The 22,263-nt window shown below is 29.2% G+C and overlaps 1 protein-coding gene across 1 annotated transcript; it reads left to right on the top strand.

Annotated features, from left to right (window-relative positions):
- The first annotated feature begins 1,546 nt into the window (after positions 1-1,546).
- Positions 1,547-21,592, top strand: LOC129966949 (uncharacterized). The gene is made up of 3 exons (XM_056081568.1): positions 1,547-1,940; positions 16,146-16,396; positions 21,279-21,592. Exons 1-3 carry the CDS (start codon positions 1,834-1,836, stop codon positions 21,338-21,340), a joined length of 420 nt encoding a protein of 139 aa, XP_055937543.1. The 5' UTR covers positions 1,547-1,833; the 3' UTR covers positions 21,341-21,592.
- The last annotated feature ends 671 nt before the right edge of the window (positions 21,593-22,263 follow it).

Here is a 22,263-nt window from a genome sequence, read left to right as displayed (position 1 = left end):
TTTAATGTATTGCAGAATCAATAGTCCGTCATTTGAAACAAAATGAAATATATATGGTAAATACCAAGATCTGAGAATTCGAAAGTTTCAAGCAGAAAAGTAGGACTATAGCTATTTATTATTTATGGTTCGTATTATTCGCTGATAAATAATTGTAGAAGCATTGTTTGAAAGCTGGGAATCATAAGTCGAAGGCACGAAGAGGCAGCATAAAAGAATTATATACTTATCGGAGAATTAAACAAAATTTTGTGTTGTATTTCTGTTAACAGAGTTCACAATGTAGCAACAGATTAATTTTATTTCGTTATTTAAGGCGCACCTTGTTGATAAAGGAGCTACGCCTTGAAAGAATAATTTCTGCCTTTTTATTTATTTATTTATAATAATTTTCTTTCAACAGCAAAAATATGCATTTATGCTACTGTGAGAATATTTCAAAGATATCCAAATAGAAATCGAAAAACCGAAATCATATCCTTCTTCTAATTGCATAAAATACTTTTTGATTTTTACATCTACATATTAATGATTATTTTTGATGAGAAAAGGTGTTACCAATGTAATGCAATTAATATTTGAATCCTGTTTCATGGCAGTAACCAAATACATTTGCAACTTTCGGGATATTTATTAAAATTTAACTTTAAAGTATAGTTTTTTATAAAAGAATGAATCAATTGCTTTTCTATATAGGCTGCTTCTAAAACTATAATACTGTAAATAATATAGAGAAAATTAAGGGCTTGAGTTTTTAAAAATAAATGTATCTTAAAATAATAAACTGAAGTAGGTTCTAAATTCCGTAAATATATCCATTTCAATTCTCGAGACAACAGACGAAAGATTGCAGCATCATTCAATTTAAATCTAAGCTTAATCTAATCTAAATTTTAATTTGTCGAAACTTTACAATCCGTGAATCTGAAATTCACAAATTATAAAAATGATATCAACATTATTTCTTAAAAGAAGAATTTACGCATTGAATTAAATATTGTATCATTTCATTACATTCTGATGGCTAAATTTTGTCAATTTCCATCCTAATAAAATATGTTCCTTCAGCTCAGTAATAAATATAGAAAAAGCATCCAAAGTTTTAAGAATTATATTTTATTATATCAGAATTTTCTAAACGTTAAATCTGAAACTGGAAAATAATCAAATTTCTAGCCTTCGTTATTATAAAAATGAATTCAAAATTACAAAATCTCCAATGGCAATGAAAATATAAAAGACATTTTTTTTAAAGGTCGGTGACCGAATGAAAAATACAAAGCGCATTGAACCACATATTAAACGAATTCTTCAGATACTGAAGGTATTTTTTGTCGGTTCTCATCATAATACAATTTTTAACTTCCTTTAACTTAGTAATAAAAATCGAATATACATTCATCTCATTCATGTCATCTTTGCGTCACTATTTCGAACCGCAATTGCAATCACACCATGAAATCAGCCAAAAATTCACATCTAACGGACAAAACGGCTCAGTGACTTCAAAAGTAAAATAAACATACAACCGGTGACTGCCCTCTCCTGAAGCCAGTTGTCATCCTCATGCTGTTGCCATGTAATCTCGAAAGCGATACATATTCACTGACCCGAATTTTCACTGGAAATCACCGCATCATTATCTGCATTCGAAAGTGGGAAGTGAAGAGGGAAAAGGCAGACGATATTTTTCAGCTAAGTGGCATTGCCCCAGTTTTCAGAGGGGTAGTCTGGAGTCAAAGAAACCACTTGTTTACGGACAACGAAGGTTGAATATTCAAGGACGCAGCGAAGCGTGCCATCAACAAGGATGGAAAAAAGTGTCATATACGGATGTCCAGCCGGTATGTAAAAGTGATTGAAACAATTGGAACGGATAACAGTAGGTTCGATTCATTCCTTCGAGGACTATCACTCGAAGCACTGGAGTTTGCAGCCATGTGAGTATTGTCTTGGGTGCACTTTTACTTTCTATAACTTTAAATAAAAGTAAATCTGTTTTATGTGAATGATTTTTGATGAAGTATACTTTTGTTCAATGGTGATTTATTTTTCTTCAGTAATCTCCGTGTTTAACATAAGTACCCATTGTGGTTTATTTTAATGATATATCTCATAAGGAGATTCAAGACTCCATGATTAGTATATTTTTGAGCTTTAAATTACAATAGACATTTAACTTAATAATAACTGTTCGAGTGATTTCAGGCAAACAGATGTTTACTTTTTATACCTTCCATTATTAAACAGTAAACTCATATGAATTTACACATGTCGTTATTATTTCTTTATGTAACTTTTTAATTACGATTCTGTGATACATCTTTAATTATGCGAATGATTTTTGGTGAAATATATTGTTGTTTAAGTTTTGAGTAATTTTTACCTATATTTATTTACTCGCCTTCAGTGCTCTCTCTGTTTGACGTAAGTATCCATTGGAGTTTGTTCTACTTATACCTCTCATAAACAGATTCGGGACTCCATGGCTAGGATGTTTCTGATCTTTTCATTGTAATAGACATTGAAATTAATAATGACAGTTCGAATAGTTTCAGATGATCAGATGTTTATCTTTTATGGGCGAAGAAATACCTGACATTGTGGAAAAGTAAACTCGTACGAATTTACAAATGTTGTTACGTATCTCTTTAATTACGGTTCTGTTATCTGATTTAAAATGAGTTTTAATGCAAAATTAAAACGGAAAATTTGTATTAAAAGGCTTTAAACATTGTAAAAAAACTCTCCCTGCAAACGTAAGAAAACTTAAATTGAATACAGAGATAAATTGAAAGTCAAAGGTTTGGTTTCGTTTAGTTATTTTAACGTCCCGTTTAAAGCAACACTTGGGCTATTTTGGGACGGACCTCGTCATTTTGAACCGCGGTCAGATGACGAGGACGACACCTGAGCTGGCACCCCCCCTCTCCACACCACACCACACCAGCGGGAGGATTGAAAGCGAAAGGAGTGAGCTTACATGCTGTTGTGAACTTACATTTGTTTGAGGAACGAAGTTTTAATAAGCGTATACTTTATTTTTGTCACATAGTGCAAAGTTTATTATTTTTATTAATTCTTTTTATTTGAAAAATCTCTTAAAATTATTATCCTCCATAAGTGGAGTGTTTATTTAGCCTAACAAAAGTAAAAAATGTGGACTTTTATTATTAGTATAAATATAATAAGAAACTGCATAATTTTCTTTGAAATGTATTAGCCAAATTTCCATAAAATTCTACTATAGTTGGTAACGAACAGATGAAAAAAATAACATAATCTTTGAATGAATTAAGTTCATTAACAAATTAAATACTTTATTTAGGTAATAAAAATTATTTTTTAGAAAATTCACATTTGTCTTGTGAATTGACAGTTAAATATTTTAAAATTAGCCAAAATGGATATTATTTTTATCATTTGAATCAATAAAATCATGAAAAAAATCAATCATGATATATTTGAATTATGAAATAAATCAATGGCCTTGAGTTTTGAATTTAAAAGTATTTATCAGAACTTTTAAAATTAATCTAGTGAGCTGACAAGTAAATCAGTACATTTGAAATGAATCTAACTGATTGTATAATTGAATTAAAAATATTTACCAAAATATTTTAAATAAGTATAAAGAACTTTATTGTTTGATGAAAAATATTTATCAAAGCACTTTAAATTAATATAATGAATTAGAGCATAGAAATGAGTCTAATGGATTGATAATTGAACATTGAGATTAGTCTAATGGATTGACTACTGAATCAGATTATTTGAAATTAATGTATTGGATTGGCAACTGAAATGACATCTGAATAATTTTAGTGGACTCAGAATTCTAAAATACGTTGGCTTTATCAGAAATGTAATGATTTATGTAAAGATTCAAATCAGCTTCATTTGTAGCTACTAATCAAAATTTAAACGAATGCATGTATGTAGATTATGGTTATATTAAATGTTCGCCGAAGTTCAGGTTTTTTAAAATCCAATATAAAGATTGATCAGTTTTTTTAATGCTGTCCATACAGCGTTATCTTGAAAGTATGATTTGTCAATTTATAAAATCTGTTGTTGTTGTTTCTGATGGCACTTGTCAAAGACAAGCCCAGCTGACTAAGTTTTAGCGACTTTAAGTCGGAATTTTTGAGTCTCTTGTTTTTCAGTAGGGCCAAGACTACGACTTAGCTACTCACGCGGCACAACCCTTTTTTCGCAGCTTACTTCATTCATGCAATTCCTTCATTCAACCACAGATCGTAATTTAGACCTTGAGCTAGAGAATGATTCCTCTGAGTCAGTATCCCAAGTGATATTACTCTCGACATGGAGAACTTTGTGACCATGACCGATTTATACGTGCGCCAGCCACCAACATACATGGAGAGTCATCAGATGTAGGATTCGAACTCACAACCCAATCGATTCTAATCCAACGCCCTACCAACCAGCCTATCCCGGCCTTTACCTATAAAATCTTTTTTAAAAAAGATAACGGCTTACTATAACAGTATATCTGCAACTATTGTATTAGAATCTCATGTCGGAGAAAGGATGCCATTCACTTCCTTACTAAAAAAGATAGCCCACAACGTATAAATATTGCAAAGGGTTGCTGGAACCTTCAAACTTGCACAGGTGCAACGGTCTTATATAGTATTGGCGGACAAATTTACAAAATATTTATCTTTGGCATAATTAACCTGGTAATTTTACTCAGTCTACCATGGGAATATGTAATTTGGGCGCTTTTTTTAGGATTGATAGAAACTGAAATTTGACTCTGAATTAGAGTTGTAGAATTACAAGATCGTATACTGCATTTCAATGCATTTTTGAGTCATTGCATTTATGTGCATGCGAAAGTACTGACCTACATATATTCAATCGTTTGAGAGACTTGACTCAAAATTTGATCTAGATTTACATTTTCGATTCTAAAGCTATTTATCAAACTTTATTGATCTAGCTTTTTACGTTTTGTATTTATCGAGTTTACTTGCATTAAAACGGAAAGATTTCCCCTGAATGGATTTTTGTTAAAAATTTTGAAAAAATATACGAATTTAATTTAAATTCCAGGTACCAGATTTCATTAGTCTCGCTCAAAGCATTTTTTATTAGATTTTTATCATCAAAAGAATAAAAAAATTTGTTCTTGTTTGTTCTGATAATGTTGATTAACTGAAACAAGTTATAGCAAGTTTTATGTCGAGACTCTTTGAAAATATTACTCCTTTTGATGTACAAATGGCAATATGTTTCTTATTAACTGTTCTATGGTGAATAAATAGATAAATCAAGTGGATGTAATTTATAATGAGTCTGCATTCAATACGCAAAATGGTTTCTGTATTTCGAATCGAACACAGTTGCATTATAAAACCAGTCCTCAACTTGTTGCCAAACTCAAGATTTGATTATGGCTTTTAGTGAAAGAAATGTGGCCATTTTCTATATAGTCTTGATTTAGCTCCTTGCGATTACTACATTTTCCTAAAAAGGAAGGAGTAATGCTCAAGAATAAAGTACTATTGAGACGATGAATTTAAGGCAGCTATAAAGAGCCGATTAAATAATTGTTACCTTCCTGGGAGTACAAACTAGTCAACCTAATTGTATGTGTGTTGGGGAAAACAATAACACAGTTTCAGTATATTAGACACTTACCAGTTGGCTTTATAGCAGTTTTCTCAAATATAAATGGTTTAAAATGTCGCCTTTCTAAAATGAAAATGCAACAAATCAGGATGAATATTAGACTTGAATTTGGTCAAACTTCCATATTTTAAGATATATATAGTTGCTGTACAACTCAATTTTATTACTATCAAACGGAAAAGTGCATGTTCAAGAATGAAATCAAATAATAAACACCATTTAGAGTAAATCGAATTCATTCTACATTAAATTAATTATTTCACCAATAAAATAAAATAAAATTACGATGGGACATTGCGCAGTTTAGAACAACATTCTGTTTTAATAAAAAATTGACAAGACCCGGTGGATTAAACCAAATTAATCAAAGGAAAAAATGATGCTATAAATGAAGTTTTTTTAAAGCAAAATTCTCTCTCAAACTAAATTAAATCTTTTCCGTGCATTATTTGGCCTTTACTGAACTGAACATAAGTTTAATTAATTTTTTGTCACTGGATATCTGAATTGGATGAGTAAAAAAATTTCCAAATACTTAAAGCCTTTCTCGAGTAGCAATTAATTAGTTAATTAATTAGAAAAATAATCTTGATATTCAAAGTTACAATGTCAGAACATTTTTTTTTTCCTTTCTTCTCAGTTCCAGAGGAAAAATAACCTAAAAAAAACTATACGGATCATTTTTTTAAAATTGAGTTTCTGATTCGATATATCGTGCATAATATTGTTTTATCTTTAGTCTTTAATTTTTTTGCAATAATTAATTATTATGTGCATTACATTTCGTCTACTGGCTTGTTTGCATCAACTATAGCATTCTGCCTTACAGAAAGACTGCCCATTTTTCTTATAGAATATGTTTAAATTGTTGGATTCATATATATATATATATATATATATATATATATATTTCCTTCACCTAATGCTTTTCGACTTTCACAACGATTTTACCAATAATGGAACTTACGGATAGAAAGCCAGCTTAAATATCAAATCTTACAAGCTTTTTGGTAGGCATTTTTATACCTGTCAGAATATATATATCTATATCTATCTATCTCTCTCTCTCTCTATATATATATATGTAATGATATTTTAACTCTAATTTCAATTTAATTAATTTTCATAGTAACTTCATCTTAATTTAGCCCATAGTAACTTCATTCTAAAATATTTTCTTATTTCGTGATCCAATTCCACTGTCTCTACTCAATTATTTCAAGAGAAGCTTTGTTAAATTGTTGAATCAGCTAAAATCTAACTTTCCCACACTACGCGTGAAGAGATAAAATACCGCTGATCATGCAAATTCTTTTTTAAAATCTCCCTGTGTTTTCCCTACCTACTCCGATCCTGTAATGAAAATCCCTATCGAAATCTCATAATACATTAGCACTGTGAAGAAGTATTTTCCCTATCAAAATCATAGGTTATATAAGACCAGGGATAAAATGTCCGAGAGCTCTTTCATCATTCCTTTCTGTGTCGTTCTGTGTGCTCGACGCTTGTACATATGCTTGCTTCTTCAAAATGAAATAAAACGACGTCACGAAATTAAAAGTATCTTCATTAAGTAAAGTATCTTCAATTAAAGTAAATTCAAACTGCATCATGCTTCCCCACAAATAATATCACATATTAAAAAGCCGACAGGATTCGAAAAGTATTATATATATATATATATATATATATATATATATATATATATATATATATATATATATATATATATATATATATATATATATATAATTCCTGAACTTTAGTTGTTTTATTACCTGAAAGCTGTATCTAGATCAACAACGTTACCTTATTTTATGATAAATTTTTACTTTCTCATATAGATAGTATAAAGAAAGCACAGCAATCGTCAAAAAATTCGAAGTCGGAATTTTGACGAATCTCCACGTTTTAGACCTCCCAGAGTTCGAAAAACGCATTTTCGGAAAATGTCCCTCAGTCCATCTGTGACAAGAATACTCAAAAACGATTTGAGCTAGACGTTTGAAATTTAATATACCATTTTTACACAAAATTTGCAGATTTCTGTGAAATTTTGTGTAAAATCTGTTCAGAGGAATTCTATCTGTCAGACTGTTTCAATATAAGTTAAACGATAATTACAAAATGAACAGAGCTAGATGGATAAAATTTGGTACACACATTTAACCTCTATAATGTAACATCTCTCATATTTTGAGCCAAATCCAATGAGGGGTTGATCGTCTGTTGGTGTATACTTTCGGAAACATATAAACGCGATTACTTAAAAACGCAATGAGTTAGATATATTTTATTTGATATGGGATTTTGTGATTACAAATGTAGCTTTTTAACAAATTTTTGTTTCAATCCGTAGAAAAAAATGTGTCTAAAACATAAATTTAATGTTTGGATACTATTTGCCCATGCCAGAGATTAATCGCCAAATCACTCGCCAAGGTTAATGCAAAAGATACCGTGAAAATGCTCAGTTCACACCAAATGCTCATATTTTGTAAATATTGTACGATAATGCCATGTACGGCGTTTTCTTCGATAACACATGCATTAGAGAGTATGCGAGGAAAATTCGTTTATGAAAAGAAGATCGATTTTTCATAGCGAGTTTAATAAACGATAGTAATGAGTAATTACATCATTAGGGAAAGTTAAGCGGTAATTAATTAAGTGAGGTAATTAATAGATTTTGATTTCAAAAATCTATTATTATCCTACCTATACATTCGTCATTTCTTTTTGCCAATTCATTCATTCCGTACATTTTAAATGGATGCAGCTATTTATTTATTTTTCAAATCGCGTGCTGGGAAAAATTTGTTATGGGAGAGCCAATTGTTAAATAGCATTATGAGAATAAGACAGAAATCTTTCGTGTCTTTACGCATCTTCTAATTTGTTTCGATTTCATCAAAATAAGGATGATGCGAAAGATAGCAGTGGAGATGTTTGCATGCTATTTAGCAATATATAGAAACATTATATTAGTTTTGAATTAAAACAAAGTAGTATGATTTAGAAAGAAAATGGAAATTAATTTCTGAAGACAATAGCTAAGAGATAAAAAGTTTCGCTAAGAATTTCCGCATTTTTTATTCACAGCGTATCAACCCTTTGGGGAATAAAATCCCCTCAAACTGAAAGGCTCAAAATTTTGAAACAAGCAGAATTTCATTCTTTTATTTGTCTTTTACAGTTTTATTGTTGTTATTTATAATTTTGTTTGGTTTTTGTTTATTTATAGTTTTCATTCCTTTAAATTCAGTTTCAATTTCATATTTTTATTAAGTGATAATAATTATTAATCAACGAATTTGTTGAACAACTAATTTCCCTTTAAATTATCACTTCTTTTATATATATATATAATCACCAAATCAATATTTAAACGTCTCTTTTTGTATGAGTGGTTCCATTCTATTTATATTTACATTCATTGTTTCTTTTTCTATTTCGTTGTTTGATTCGTTTTTAATTCCCAAAATTTTGAAACTGGACATATATATTAGCTTACAAAGTATTGTAAAAAAGAAATAATTTTTATTAAGAATTATGATTGCAGAAATTTCATTTCAAGAAATAATTAAACTTTTATAGAATTTTGATACACAGAAGCTAGACAATATTGCTCTGTTCACAATTTAATAAGATGTACTTATAAAATTTCACTATAGTTTAAAAAAATTTCCTATAATAATAAAAAAAAGGCAAAAATGTTTATCGATACTTATCGAAAATCGAATACTGTGATGGCTTCAAGCAACTAAAAGATCATATTAAAATTATAAAGGAAAATAATGTTATTCGCAGAATGTTTGTTTTAATGCAAACAATGATGAAGCACGTGGAAGTAACATAACTCATTTTGGATGTTTCTGAATATTTTTACAAATGATAGTGTATCGAAATAATCAAAGGCGAACACTACATTCATATCATATATATCTGATGTTTAAATGCCCACATTCATGTGCAGTTTTTACTTTTGTTTTATAACTGGTCTTGCAACATTTTTTTTCGGGAAGCTTATTGCTTTTGGAATTAACTTGGGAATGGGAACAGATAATAATAAGTGGATACATTCCTATTGGATAAGTGGATGCATTGCTATTGGATAAGTGGATGCATTGCTATTGGATAAGTTGATACATTCCTATTGGATAAGTTTATACATTCCTATTGGATAAGTGGATACATTCCTATTGGATAAGTTTATACATTCCTATTGGATAAGTGGATACATTCCTATTGGATAAGTTTATACATTCCTATTGGATAAGTGGATACATTCCTATTGGATAAGTGGATACATTCCTATTGGATAAGTTTATACATTCCTATTGGATAAGTGGATACATTCCTATTGGATAAGTTTATACATTCCTATTGGATAAGTGGATACATTCCTATTGGATAAGTGGATATATACCTATTAATAATAAGTTTATAAGTGGATATATACCTATTAATAATAAGTTTATAAGTGGATACATTCCTTTTGGATAAGTGGATATATTCCTATTAATAATAAGTTTATAAGTGGATAGCATTCCTATTTTGTATAGGAATGCTATCAAAAAGCAACAAGGCTGCACAGCAGAGCACTGATAAAGCAACTTTTGGCTCGTACGTAGAGACTCTCAAGGTAATATTGTTTACGTTTTCAGCATAGAGTGTAGCTGCTGCTTCCTTTTTTATCAAACCTCATATATTTATAATTCGTTTTATAACATAATATTCATTAGAAATGCTAATTACTATCATAATTACTCCTTTTATCATTATATATACTATTATATATACTAAAATTGCTATCTAATTAAAATGGTGCAATGTCGTTATAAGGCAACTGTATTTGTAATGCCACTCTTTCATCTGACAATAGTAATGTTCGGAGGTTAAGAACCATTGAAGTCAAGCACTCTGACAATCTATCTACTGCACATCGACATTCTATGTTTAAAATATTTACGTTTTAATTAGCGATCAATTCCTCAAGACCTTTGATGAAATATCTCTTGAGACTTTTGGCTAGAGTTTTGTACATGATTTAATAAATTATTGGAGATGATCTGCTTCAAGCTTTTGTTGTAAGACGAGGAATGTTTTAATTCTTTTTCTTCCAAAAACAGTATTCAGTAAAACAGTAAGATTCTTTCAGTTCAAGACCAGCTATAGATTACACAGCGACATCATTTATTTAGAGTGTCGGCATTTAGATTAATAATTAATGCTTCAGACTTCTAAAAAAATATTTCTGTGAATTTATTAAACAATGATTTAATGTATTGAGAGAATTATGGAGGTGGCAAGTTTTTATTCTTCGGAGATTAAAAACTTTAATTAATATTTCTGGTAATATAATCTTCAGTAATTTTATTCAATTTCTGAAAATGTGATTTTATTTACATAAGTTTGTAATTCATCACATATTTATAAGATCAATATTTAAGAAACTAAAACAGAAGACAATTTTATATACACATTCTATATGTATTTTTAAAATCTAAAATTGAAGCAACATTTCCTTAAAATGTAAGCGTTTAATTAATTGTATCAGTGGTTCAGTTTATTCTATCTGTTCCATTAATTATCATAAGTTGAAAATAGTTTCCTTCGAAATAACCTACTTATAACACCTACTTATATTTAATCAATTTATAAGCATTGAATTAGAATCGAATAAATTATACTGTAACTACTTATAACTACTAAATTTCTTGTAACACCCACATAAATTTAATCAATTTGAAAGAACTGAATTAGAATTGAATATATTATACACTATTAAGGATAACATAATAAATTATCGCTAAAGTCACCACATATGGGAAGATTAATTATTGTTATTTCAGTGTGCTCAAGAACATGTGTAGATTTTTTTTGTTATAAAAATGTTTAAAAATGGACTTTTTAAATGTTAAGAGAAAGACTGGACTCCAAAAAGAAAGTATTTTAATCTCAAGGAAAATCGAACTTGATGACTGCATGCACCGAGAGGTGGAATTAGAAGTTTCTATAATTATATTGATGTGTCAGTGGTTGGTCTGCGAATACCATAAGTCAGAAAACACAGTACACCATATGAGTTAATTTTAGTATATAATATTGATAATAAAATTATAATAATTTATATATCCAATTAGTTATATTTAATCTAAAACTGTCATCAGATTGTCTCTTTGCTTGAATATTCTTGTGTATGCAGATAAAATAACTCAAAAAACATAACCAACTTTATAAATAAAATTTTGTATGTGAACTTTATCCTAAAATTGCAGATGTGTAGTAATTTTTTCAACCATTCAATAAAAAGGAAGAGATACAAGATATATATTCTGTATTCTTTTCGTTACATTATACTACAAAGATGAACTTTAAACACATTTTCTTGTAAGCGCATTAGAAATTATGAGGAATAAATTTCTGATAGTTAGGATTTGTAGCACACAAAGAGTACGTATACCTTGCACTCTGGTCTCTCAAAGCCAGTATATGCAGAATTTTGTTTGGGAATTAAGCTTCTAACAGAGAAAATTGAATGTAAAGTATTCCAACATTGATCAATGTTCTGTCGAGCTTAGGTAAAATTTATAATTGCATTAGTAAATTGATTTCTATTATTGATTACTTTCAGTTCTAATGTATCTTTAATTATTCAGGTATTCACAGAATCCAAATATACTTAAAACAGACCATATATTAGACTATTAGAAGTGTTTTCGTCTCAGACGTATATCAATACAATATGGCGCGTTTTACTTTAAACTTCGTAATATAATATATACAGCTCAGCAAAAGACGGTGGTAGGTACAGTAAGGTTTTCATGGCAACATATTCAATTTTATTTATTAAGTTTGCGATATTTCTAAAGTAGAGAAAGCCATAGAAACAAATATAAATCAGGTTATCTTCTATTTCAAGAATTTAGATAGTTAAAAGACAAAATGTTTGTATTAAAATACTAAAATGTATTCATTTAGATTCTTTTGTTTTTATACTATAACTTCCAGATATGCACGAATAGGTATGTCAAGCGGGCGGTCATTCCATGGCGGATTTGGTTTGAAATTAGATCCAAGTCTTTAATAAAATAAAAGTAAAAATTGTTATATGCGGTCCACCGCATAGATGATTTATTGAGTCAATGGACACGAAAACGCATACACATAACTTGCTGTTTCACTTTTTTCTTTTTCAGAAATCCACTAATTCAGTACAAAGACATGATTCCTAATTCCATTTATAGCTTCATACTTTACCAAGGCTTCATAGACAGATGTACAGACAAACAGTTATAATACTTTTAATGATGCTAGTCGGGTTCAGGAAGATTTAAAATCGGGTATCATGAAATCTCGAGGTAGAATGTTTTATAGATTAAAACTCTTTTTTTCGTTGTATACTTCCTATATGAGGATGTAAAAATAAAATATAATTTTAAAAAGTACGAACATGTAACTAAACACATCGACAATTTATTTTTCTTTGAATTTATTTTTCTATCTTTATAGATTTTTTTAAAAAATTATTCTTAATTTATCATGGATGGTTATAAAAACACATTCATTAAACATTGTTACAATGCTCATGAGTATATAAAATAAGTAAATAAGACATCGGAAGGTATAGCTGTAAACTATACATCAAAATATTCTTTTTAATTCATTAAAAAACTAAATTGCAATGAAATAAGTTTGGTATCGCTGAAAAGCCTATTTTTTTTCTTCATTTCAGAGTAGTGTAACATTATTTTAAATCCAATAATAAGTTCTGAAATTATTGAGGAAAAATAAAAACTTTAAATAAATTTTTTAAGATTTTCTTAGACTAAATAAGTTTTTAAGGTACAAATTTAAGGAACCTTTTCTTAAATAGCACCCACTATTCGAAAAGTAATTATAGGTCGAATATGGTAACTCCAGGTTGAACTATTTGCTTTGTGAATCCCTTTTAACAATTATGCTAGAAAAAATAATAATTAATAAAGTGTAAGGAAAATTTCGACCTAGAATGTCTTAAATATCCCTTATAATGAGGGCAGCAAAATTTAAGACGACATTTTAAAGTGAAAGTTCTTATTTAATAAATTAATTCTGATGCGAGTTTCTCGTAAAATTGGCTTACTTTCATAATTCCCTTAGAAAATGATTACTTACAATAATAGAAGAAGGATTATGTGGGATTTTTTGAACGTGCCTTTATTAAAACTTCCACGCATTTAACTTTTACGCCACGACAAAAGAAATTAATTAACTAGAGGTTTTATTTTGTGGCCATCTTATTAAATTCTAAACTTCCAGACAGTAATTCACTTTCAGTGGGGCGAGAGATATGGAATTAGATGACGCCTATTAGGGTTTTAATTGTACTAGATAAATCAAAAAGGATAGGATAAACAAATGTTTTCTTAAGTTTTGCACTCTGACATTTATTTTATTAACTTAATTTTGACAAGATTGTTTGCTTTTATATATATGCTTTTAGATTACGTCAGTTGTTTAAATAAATATATGAAAAATTATTTGCAATATCTTTTGCTTTAAGATTCATCTTATTTATTTATGTAATGAATGCAATATTATTTGTCAAATGATTAAAACCAAAATATATCTTAGAATTTTATTTTGTCTGTAATATTCTGAAAGGGTGATGCATTTAATGTCTGGGTCCTTTTTCTCGCATAAGAAAACATATCATTCTCGATGTTTTAATGAATCTTCGCGTTTGAAACTTCTTTTGAAGCATAAAAAAGACCTTTTAGAATTGTGCCTGTAACTGAAATGTCACAAAAACAGAATGAGTTAGGCAAATGAATTATATTTAGATTTTATATGATTAAAAAAATGTGAAGATAATTAAAAAAAATGTGAAGATAATTAAAAAAAATGTGAAGATAATTTTTAAAAAATGTGAAGATCTAGATGGATGAAATTTGATGCAAAATCTTATCAGATAAAATATATACATCAAGTGTTGTATCTAAAGCCTCTATGAGTTTACCATCTGTCAATCTATGTATTAACGTGTAAGTGAACATAAGAACATGTAATATAAAGTATTAGAAAATTGATATGTTATCTTGACCCAAACTGAAAATCTGAATCAAATTTAGAATGAAGTCTACTGAAGAAAGTTTATCTGCTTAAGCACATATAGACAATTTAATTCAAAAATGCCATGAACTCGGATGGATACATTTTACTTCTAGTATATTCATAAAAACCTATAAGCTATTTCAAATTCAGAACTACATTTCACACAATTTTTGCGGCTTAACTGGTCTTTCTATAGTATGCATGTAAAGGAAATACAGTGCACTCCCTATTACCAATTCGCGACTATCCAGCCTAATTTTCATTTATCGTAATTATATGAGGAACGCAAGGCGTTACATTGACTACATTGCCAAAGCATTGGAAGCAAGCGTCTGTTATGATTCTCCTACTTGTCGTGTTCAAAATACAAGTTGTGACAGGAAAAAAGCAGAGTTCTGTTCGTTGTTCATTGTTTCGTCAGTGAGTAACGCATCTATTAGGGACTTTTATAAGAATTAAAAACTGTAGATTTTGACTCTTATCTTAGTGTTACCTCTTCATATCGGTATAATTAGTTATCAGCGAAAAATAAAATCAGTTTGAGTCAGTTTTCTTATGAATTAAGTTGATCACTACGATTTACTACGAGTATGATGTTTATGTTTTTTGCACTTAAGTTAGGCATTACAGAATTTATGTTAAAATGTGAACAGTTTATATCCTTTAACGTTCTTTTTCTGAAATAAATCCTTGAAACGTGCAGTGCAGTATATAAATTGCTAGTACAGAGCCTTCTATTTTATCTCAACAAGTTACTAGCAACTACTTCTGTGATTTAACGGGCCTTTGCCACTTTTACATTCTATATGTCTTGAGATAAAGGGAGGATACTCAATAAGAAGTGAGAAAATACATATTATAACAGTGAAATTTTGGTATAAAAACTTGTGTCTTCTGGTACTGGTGGACAAAGAAATTAAATCATAGAATTTCGGCCTATCCGACTTTTTTGTTATTCGGTCTATTCTTCCGCCACATTAGGCTGGATACTGCGTATTGTAACTCAAAAACAAAATGAGTTAGAGAGAAAAATTTTAACGTAACTTCTTTACATAAAAATTGCAGATTTGCGTCAAACAGTGAAATCAATATCTATCATAGATGTATTTTAAATAAAGCATTCCAGTTACTCTCGATCACAGTAGGTATTTTATTATCTAAACAACTTATTATTCTGTTATGGAATGATTTACATTATATGAAACTTACAACCTTACGCAAAATTTTCACAATTGAATCATCTATCCAATACTCTATAATTAATTCTCGAATTTCACAACTCCTTTCATTTCAAAAATAATTAAAATATTTCTTCAGATTCTTATAGCAAGTCTTTTTTAATTTTTTTCTGCTTTCTTTCACTTAAAGATTTTTTTTTCTCCCAGGAAATACTTCGCTTTATTGTGTATTTTGCTGATGTGCCATAGTTGGACCGCTGACACGGGTATCCTCAAAGGCCGGAATAAAGGCAACAATGACGATGGCGTCGAGACACTTCTAGCCGTCGGCCTGATCGCCAAGGCTTTGTCAGACATCGAGCAGCCTTCTTCCACTCAGTGTCCACCACCGGTGACTAAAATAATCCATGTGCCTGTACATACAGAAAAGATATACGTCGTCAAAGAAAATGAGAAAGGTAAACTAAAATTGCAGGGATACTGTTTTATGTTTTTAATATTAGAAACTTATTTGCCATTGCAAGTATATTCAAAAAGATAACCTATTGAGCTAAACATAAATGGAAGGAAAATTTGCAGTTGGCATTTTAAACGAAGAAAATTTTAAATGAAAAAGTGTGAGTAAAATTAATCTTTACTGAGTATTATGATGGTAATGTTGCTCTGAATCGGACATACAGGGAATCGAATGACATTTCTTATTCACAAAAATAATCCTATAAAACCTCATAGATGGTGATGAAAAGCTTCCGGCATGGTGGTTGGTTCTTGCTTCCTAGGTCGGTACAGTAAGGCTCTGAATCGAGTAATTTCTCTTTCTTGAAGAGACACACCTCCTAGTGCACTCTAGGAAGAAATGGTCATTAGGACTCAGTTTTAATCTCTGTTTCCATGCTATAGTTTAGATGGTCATTACACCGGACCAACTAAACATTACACCGGATTACACAGGATGCTTAGAGGGTAACTTCGAAGTAATTACCTATAAACAAATGTAAATTATATGCAATAAAAGATCCGGAAAATTTAAAAAAGAAACATAACCAGAATACGAGGTAATAGATGAAAAGAATTATATCTAAAGGATGCAAAAGTAACAAGTTATTACCGAATAGCAATATAAAAAGTTTTAAAATTATATAAATATAATCATAATCAAGAAAATTAAATAATCATAGTACGTAAAACAAATTTAAATTAAAATAATAACGGAATACTAGGCAATGAATTCAAAGAAGTTAATCCAAAGGATGCAAAAGTACCCAAATATTATCGAATGTTAATTAAAAAGTTTTAAAATAACTTTATGAACATAATCATATTTAAAAAAAATTATGTAATCATAGTAAATAAAATAAATTTAAATAAAAATAATATTATAAAAAGTATGCTTGATTTTTTTTTACTTCTGATTTGATCGTGTTAAGAAAAAGATATTTTTATTTTAATAAACTTTTAAATTTTAACTTAATTTTTATAGTTTATAATTGTTTTTATTATTATGGAATTTCGAGATAATCATTTCTCAAATCCTTTACTAGATGGCGCCACAAATACGAAATAATTTAACGAAATTAATCCACTGCTGTTCATTTTCGGAGTCTGAAAGCCTCAACAATCTTGCGCAGGTGTCAGATGAGTTCATTTTGTCAAAAAAGGGGCGATAGGAAAGATGAAGGGATAGATGTATACATTTAGCAATAAAGTGAATTCAAATTATTCGTGGAATTGGGAGATTTAATAAACGCTCATCTTTCTGCGTACCACCCCTAACCGAAGTGCCAGCGTCGGCAAATACTGATTTCGAGATCCTGAAACGAACAATAGCTGTTAATTAAATTTACAAAGTATTAAAATATTGTAATAGCATCAAGAATTTATAAGTTAAAAAAATTCACAACATCAGAATATCAGGGAAAGAAGAGAAAATTTATTGTAAAATCTTGTCTTTACAAACATGACATAAAAAGATTTAAAACAGAAATATAGTAAAAAGCAGTGTTGTCGTTTAACACAAGGCAAGTGAAAAAAGAGCTGCATTTCTCGTATTTTGTTGTAGAATTCCATAATCTAGAAAGCATTGCAGTATTAAAAAACCCACTTTGTAGTTTTTAAAATACTCTTCATCAACCATCTGATGAAATAGCAAGAATTTATGTAATTTGCTACCAAGCTCATGCAATGTTTTAATTTATGTTTATCTAATGTTTTTTCTTGTGAATATATATTTTAGTTCCCTCATAAAATTCAGATAACTGTCAAAAGTACTACAATAATAATAAGATTTTTTTGCAATTAATTAAATGCATACAACAAAAGCAATAATTTTTATTCAAAATACTTCCATACTAAAGTTTAAGAATAAATATTAACAAATATTTACAATCTTTCATAAAATTTTACAACACTGTATTTATTTAATAATCGTTAAATACATGTCTCATCTATTTAATAACGTGTATTTTATTTACCAATTTAAATAAAAATCATTTAAGCAGTTTTCATTTTTTATTTCCATTATTAAAACAAGTTTGTTTCTCACCAACGCTAAGTTTATTTAATAGACATTTTTGCTTTAAAAGTTATTTTTCTGAATAGAATATTTTATTAGATGCCTTTCCTCATATTAATAGGCAAAAATGGTTCTAATTAATTAATTAATTACAGTTTATCTCAGATAATTTGTTCGCATCACGTTAAAATAACTTTAAAACTATATTTTTCTGAAACTTTTATATAAAGGCAGTTTCCAAAAGCTCTGTATATGTTTTTATTTTCTATGTATATTTTTCTTAACATTCGAATAAATTCTAATTAAACTACCCAAAACTATAAAAATTTCTTGTACATAGTCAGTAATTGGACAAAACAGCATACAATCCTTTATATTTATTTTACCTTTAATTAATCGACTAAATTCCGCTTTTTTCCCCTTATTTTCTTTAAAAACTTTATAATCTTTCTCCCAAATAATGCAAATAATCAAATATATTTGCTTTATTCAACCTTTATTTTAAACAATTAATTGCAATTTATAAGGTTGCAGTTTTTAAATTTCATCATTTGTAAAAGTTTGCTTATTAAAAATTCTTATTTTGAACAATTTTGATAAAATTAAGGACTTCTCCGATCATTTCGATAATGAAGAATATATTATTTATTTTTGAGATAAATGCTAGACTCAATCTCAAATCTACTTTAATAAAAACCGAATCTCGATGGAAACAGAAAAATAATTTTGATCTCATTAAATCAATCTCTGGTACAATTAATTTCATCAATGAAAATGAAATTTGTAGTCCTTTTTTGTCTATCAATAAGGATAGTAGTAATGAGTTTTTTGAACTCAAGTGATTTTGCACGCAACATGAATTCGAGGAATTTACGCACACACGCCGTAGGTTTACTGGTCTTTAATTACTATTAGGAGGAAAATTTGACGAACCATGAGAAAGACGTAAAAAGAATGCGTAGTTCTAGTTCTGATAAGACTGTGATTGATTGATGAACGATATTTTTAAAATAATAATTTTTCGCACGTGAGAAAATAAGTAACCAGTCTATTAAAACACGGAAATGAACTTGAATATTTTAATCCCTTGACATTGATTCTCTTTTAAAAGTCTTCTTTTGAATTTTATTGCTGTTTTTTTTTTTTGGTTTATAAATATTAGCATGTTCCGAAAATTTTCTTTCTCATCTCGCTATGAATGGCCCTTATCTGGCTTTGCTTGTGCAAACATGCAGGCTTATCTATTAGTCGTCTATGTCATCGGTTTCAATCGTCCTAGAGCTCTAAACTGTTGCAGAGCTGGGACTACATCCCCAAAAAATTCTTTTGTCCATTTGGTGGGATTGGAAAGGTGTGATTTTCTATGAGCTCCTTCCTCAAGGTGAAACGATAAATTCTATGAAATACTGTCATCAACTGGATCAATCGAAAGCTGTCATAATAAAAAAAAGGCCAGAATTAATGAATCGACAAGGCCTTGCTTTTTATCATGACAACGCGTGACCACATATTGAATTAGTCGTAAGAGAGAAGCTCTTGCAGTTTGATTGGGGCGTTTTACCGCATCCTGCATATTCTCAAGATCTCGCTCCATTTGATTATTACTTATTTCAGTCCTTAAAAAATTCTTTTCGCGATAAGCGTTTTAAATCCATCAGAGAAATAAAAGCGCACCTCGAGGATTATTTCTTGTCCAAAACACAACAATTTTGGAAAGAAAGCATAACGAGGCTTCCTGAGAGATGGAAGAAAGTAATAGAGCAAAAGGGTTCGTTACTGTGTATTCATTTCATATTAGAAATAGGAAAGAAACTTATGGGACACCCTAATATATCAATATAGCCATCGAGATGCTTGAAAGTACGAAATAAAACTATTATAGTCAAATAAATAGTGATACGACATCCGTATATTAGGCTTAGTTTGAGATTACTTTAGTACAAATTTAATGATGCCAAAATACATTTCATTTCACGAAAAATATGAAGCGCAAACATCAAAAATACAGCCGTGATGTGCATTAGTAGAAATTAACAATACATAAGCAGATAGTAAATCTCCATTTCAATATGGTGATCTTATCCATTTTCCATTTTCAATATGGTGATCTTACACTTTGTATTAAATTTTTGCATTGACAACTTATTTATTTATTTATTTTCGGAGTTCCTTTCATGTCTTCCACCTGCAATGAAATTTAGTTTCATTTTATTCATTAGGTATAGTTACTAATGGGTTCAAACATAGAATTTTTCTATGGAAAATATGGTCTTTTTTAAATGAATGACATTTTATAATACAGGAGCTTTGATTGAATTCCCAATCTCCTTTCTCTTCAACTTCAGAACAATGACAGCTATAGTTATAGGAGCTGAATTTAGATTTAATAAAATAACGATAGGATGAGACTGCTTATAGCAACGTTCAGCTTCAAAGTTCGAAGTTAGAAATCCTAATTCTAGGTAGCCACCTAATGACCCCAAAAATGACATTTTGTGAACTTTAATGCTAAAAATAAAAGAAAAGCCCTCTAAACAGCGTCATAAGTGGTCCGATCGCTTAGAGTGAACGCACTTTACTAAACCAAGATACCACTTTTATCACTATAGTTGTCCGCGTTCTTAAGTTAAAAGAAAGCAGGGTCTCGGAACTTTAACTGGCCATGGAAATTAATTGTCATTGCAAATATATGTTTTAAAAAAAACCTAAGTTTCTATCAGATTCTTACACGTAAATGGCGATCTTATCTGATATCTTGAGAGATTCACCTTATTTTTATAATTAGTTATTTGCAAATATTTTTTCTAATAAGTGTTTTCTGTTTGCAGACTGGGAAGAAAGTAAGAATATATGGAAAGAAAGCAGTAACATCAACTGGAGGAAAAAATGATGAAAGAAAGTTTACTAGAAATATGAAATGATCCGCAGTCCAGACACGCACATGATGCAAATGAACTTGTTTATGTATAAAATTCTAAATCTGTATTTAAAATATTTTTTGTGTATAGAAAAGTATGCAGAATACTCTGTATATACAAAAGACACTGTAAATTGTATTGTTCACTCATCCGAGCTTTCACTAAAAATGACAAAAATTGTTTCGCAATGTACGAAGATTATTTTTAATTTCAAAGTATTTATTAAGGAGAAAAAAAATGAATTTTCACCGTTTTTTTTCTCTCACTATGTTAGAACATGTAATTACTTAGTTAGGTAACAATTAACTTATTAATATTCATTATGAGACTATAAATTGCATAGAAGTACTCTTTAAAGGCTGTTAACCCTAATCCTCTCCCAAAAATTAATTTTAAAACCATTAGAATTGAATATATATACTTATATATAAAGAATAATATATTACGTTGTCCGATTCAATAAATGAACTGCTGCAAAAATTATGCACCTTACCAAAATTTATAATATGTATCAAAATTCATGTGTAAATAAAATAATTTATCTGATAAAAATCAAATATATCACACGTCTCATAAACAATTAAAGAAATATAGAATAAAAAAATACGGAGACTCCTTTTTTTATGAAACTTTCCTTTTCAATTGAAATTCACAAGTTAGAAATAATTAATTATCGTCGTTATACAATAATAGTTTGAGACTGTTCCCATAGCAACTGAAGATTTATGAAAGCTAATCACGTGATGAGTGAACTCCAAACACTATGAAAATGAAATAAAGCCTGGAGCTTTGTTGCCTTTGTCTAATGTTATTTGTCTCTTCGTAACACTGCCAACATTTCTTTTTTAAATACAAGGTGATTGCAAAAGAATATCCGAAATTCGAAAAACTTTTT

Source organism: Argiope bruennichi, chromosome 4 (assembly GCF_947563725.1).
Source record: "Argiope bruennichi chromosome 4, qqArgBrue1.1, whole genome shotgun sequence".
Lineage (NCBI taxonomy): Eukaryota > Metazoa > Arthropoda > Arachnida > Araneae > Araneidae > Argiope > Argiope bruennichi.
The sequence above is the reverse complement of the archived record's forward strand: the minus strand, read 5'-3'. Positions and strand labels throughout refer to the sequence as shown.

Bases quoted from the DNA above. Each gene is read 5' to 3' on its own strand.
- LOC129966949 (XM_056081568.1), top strand. From the start codon at position 1,834: ATGTCCAGCCGGTATGTAAAAGTGATTGAAACAATTGGAACGGATAAC. The intron at 1,941-16,145 runs GTGAGTATTGTC...TTTTTCTCCCAG, and splicing joins GCACTGGAGTTTGCAGCCAT to GAAATACTTCGCTTTATTGT. The intron at 16,397-21,278 runs GTAAACTAAAAT...TTCTGTTTGCAG, and splicing joins CGTCAAAGAAAATGAGAAAG to ACTGGGAAGAAAGTAAGAAT.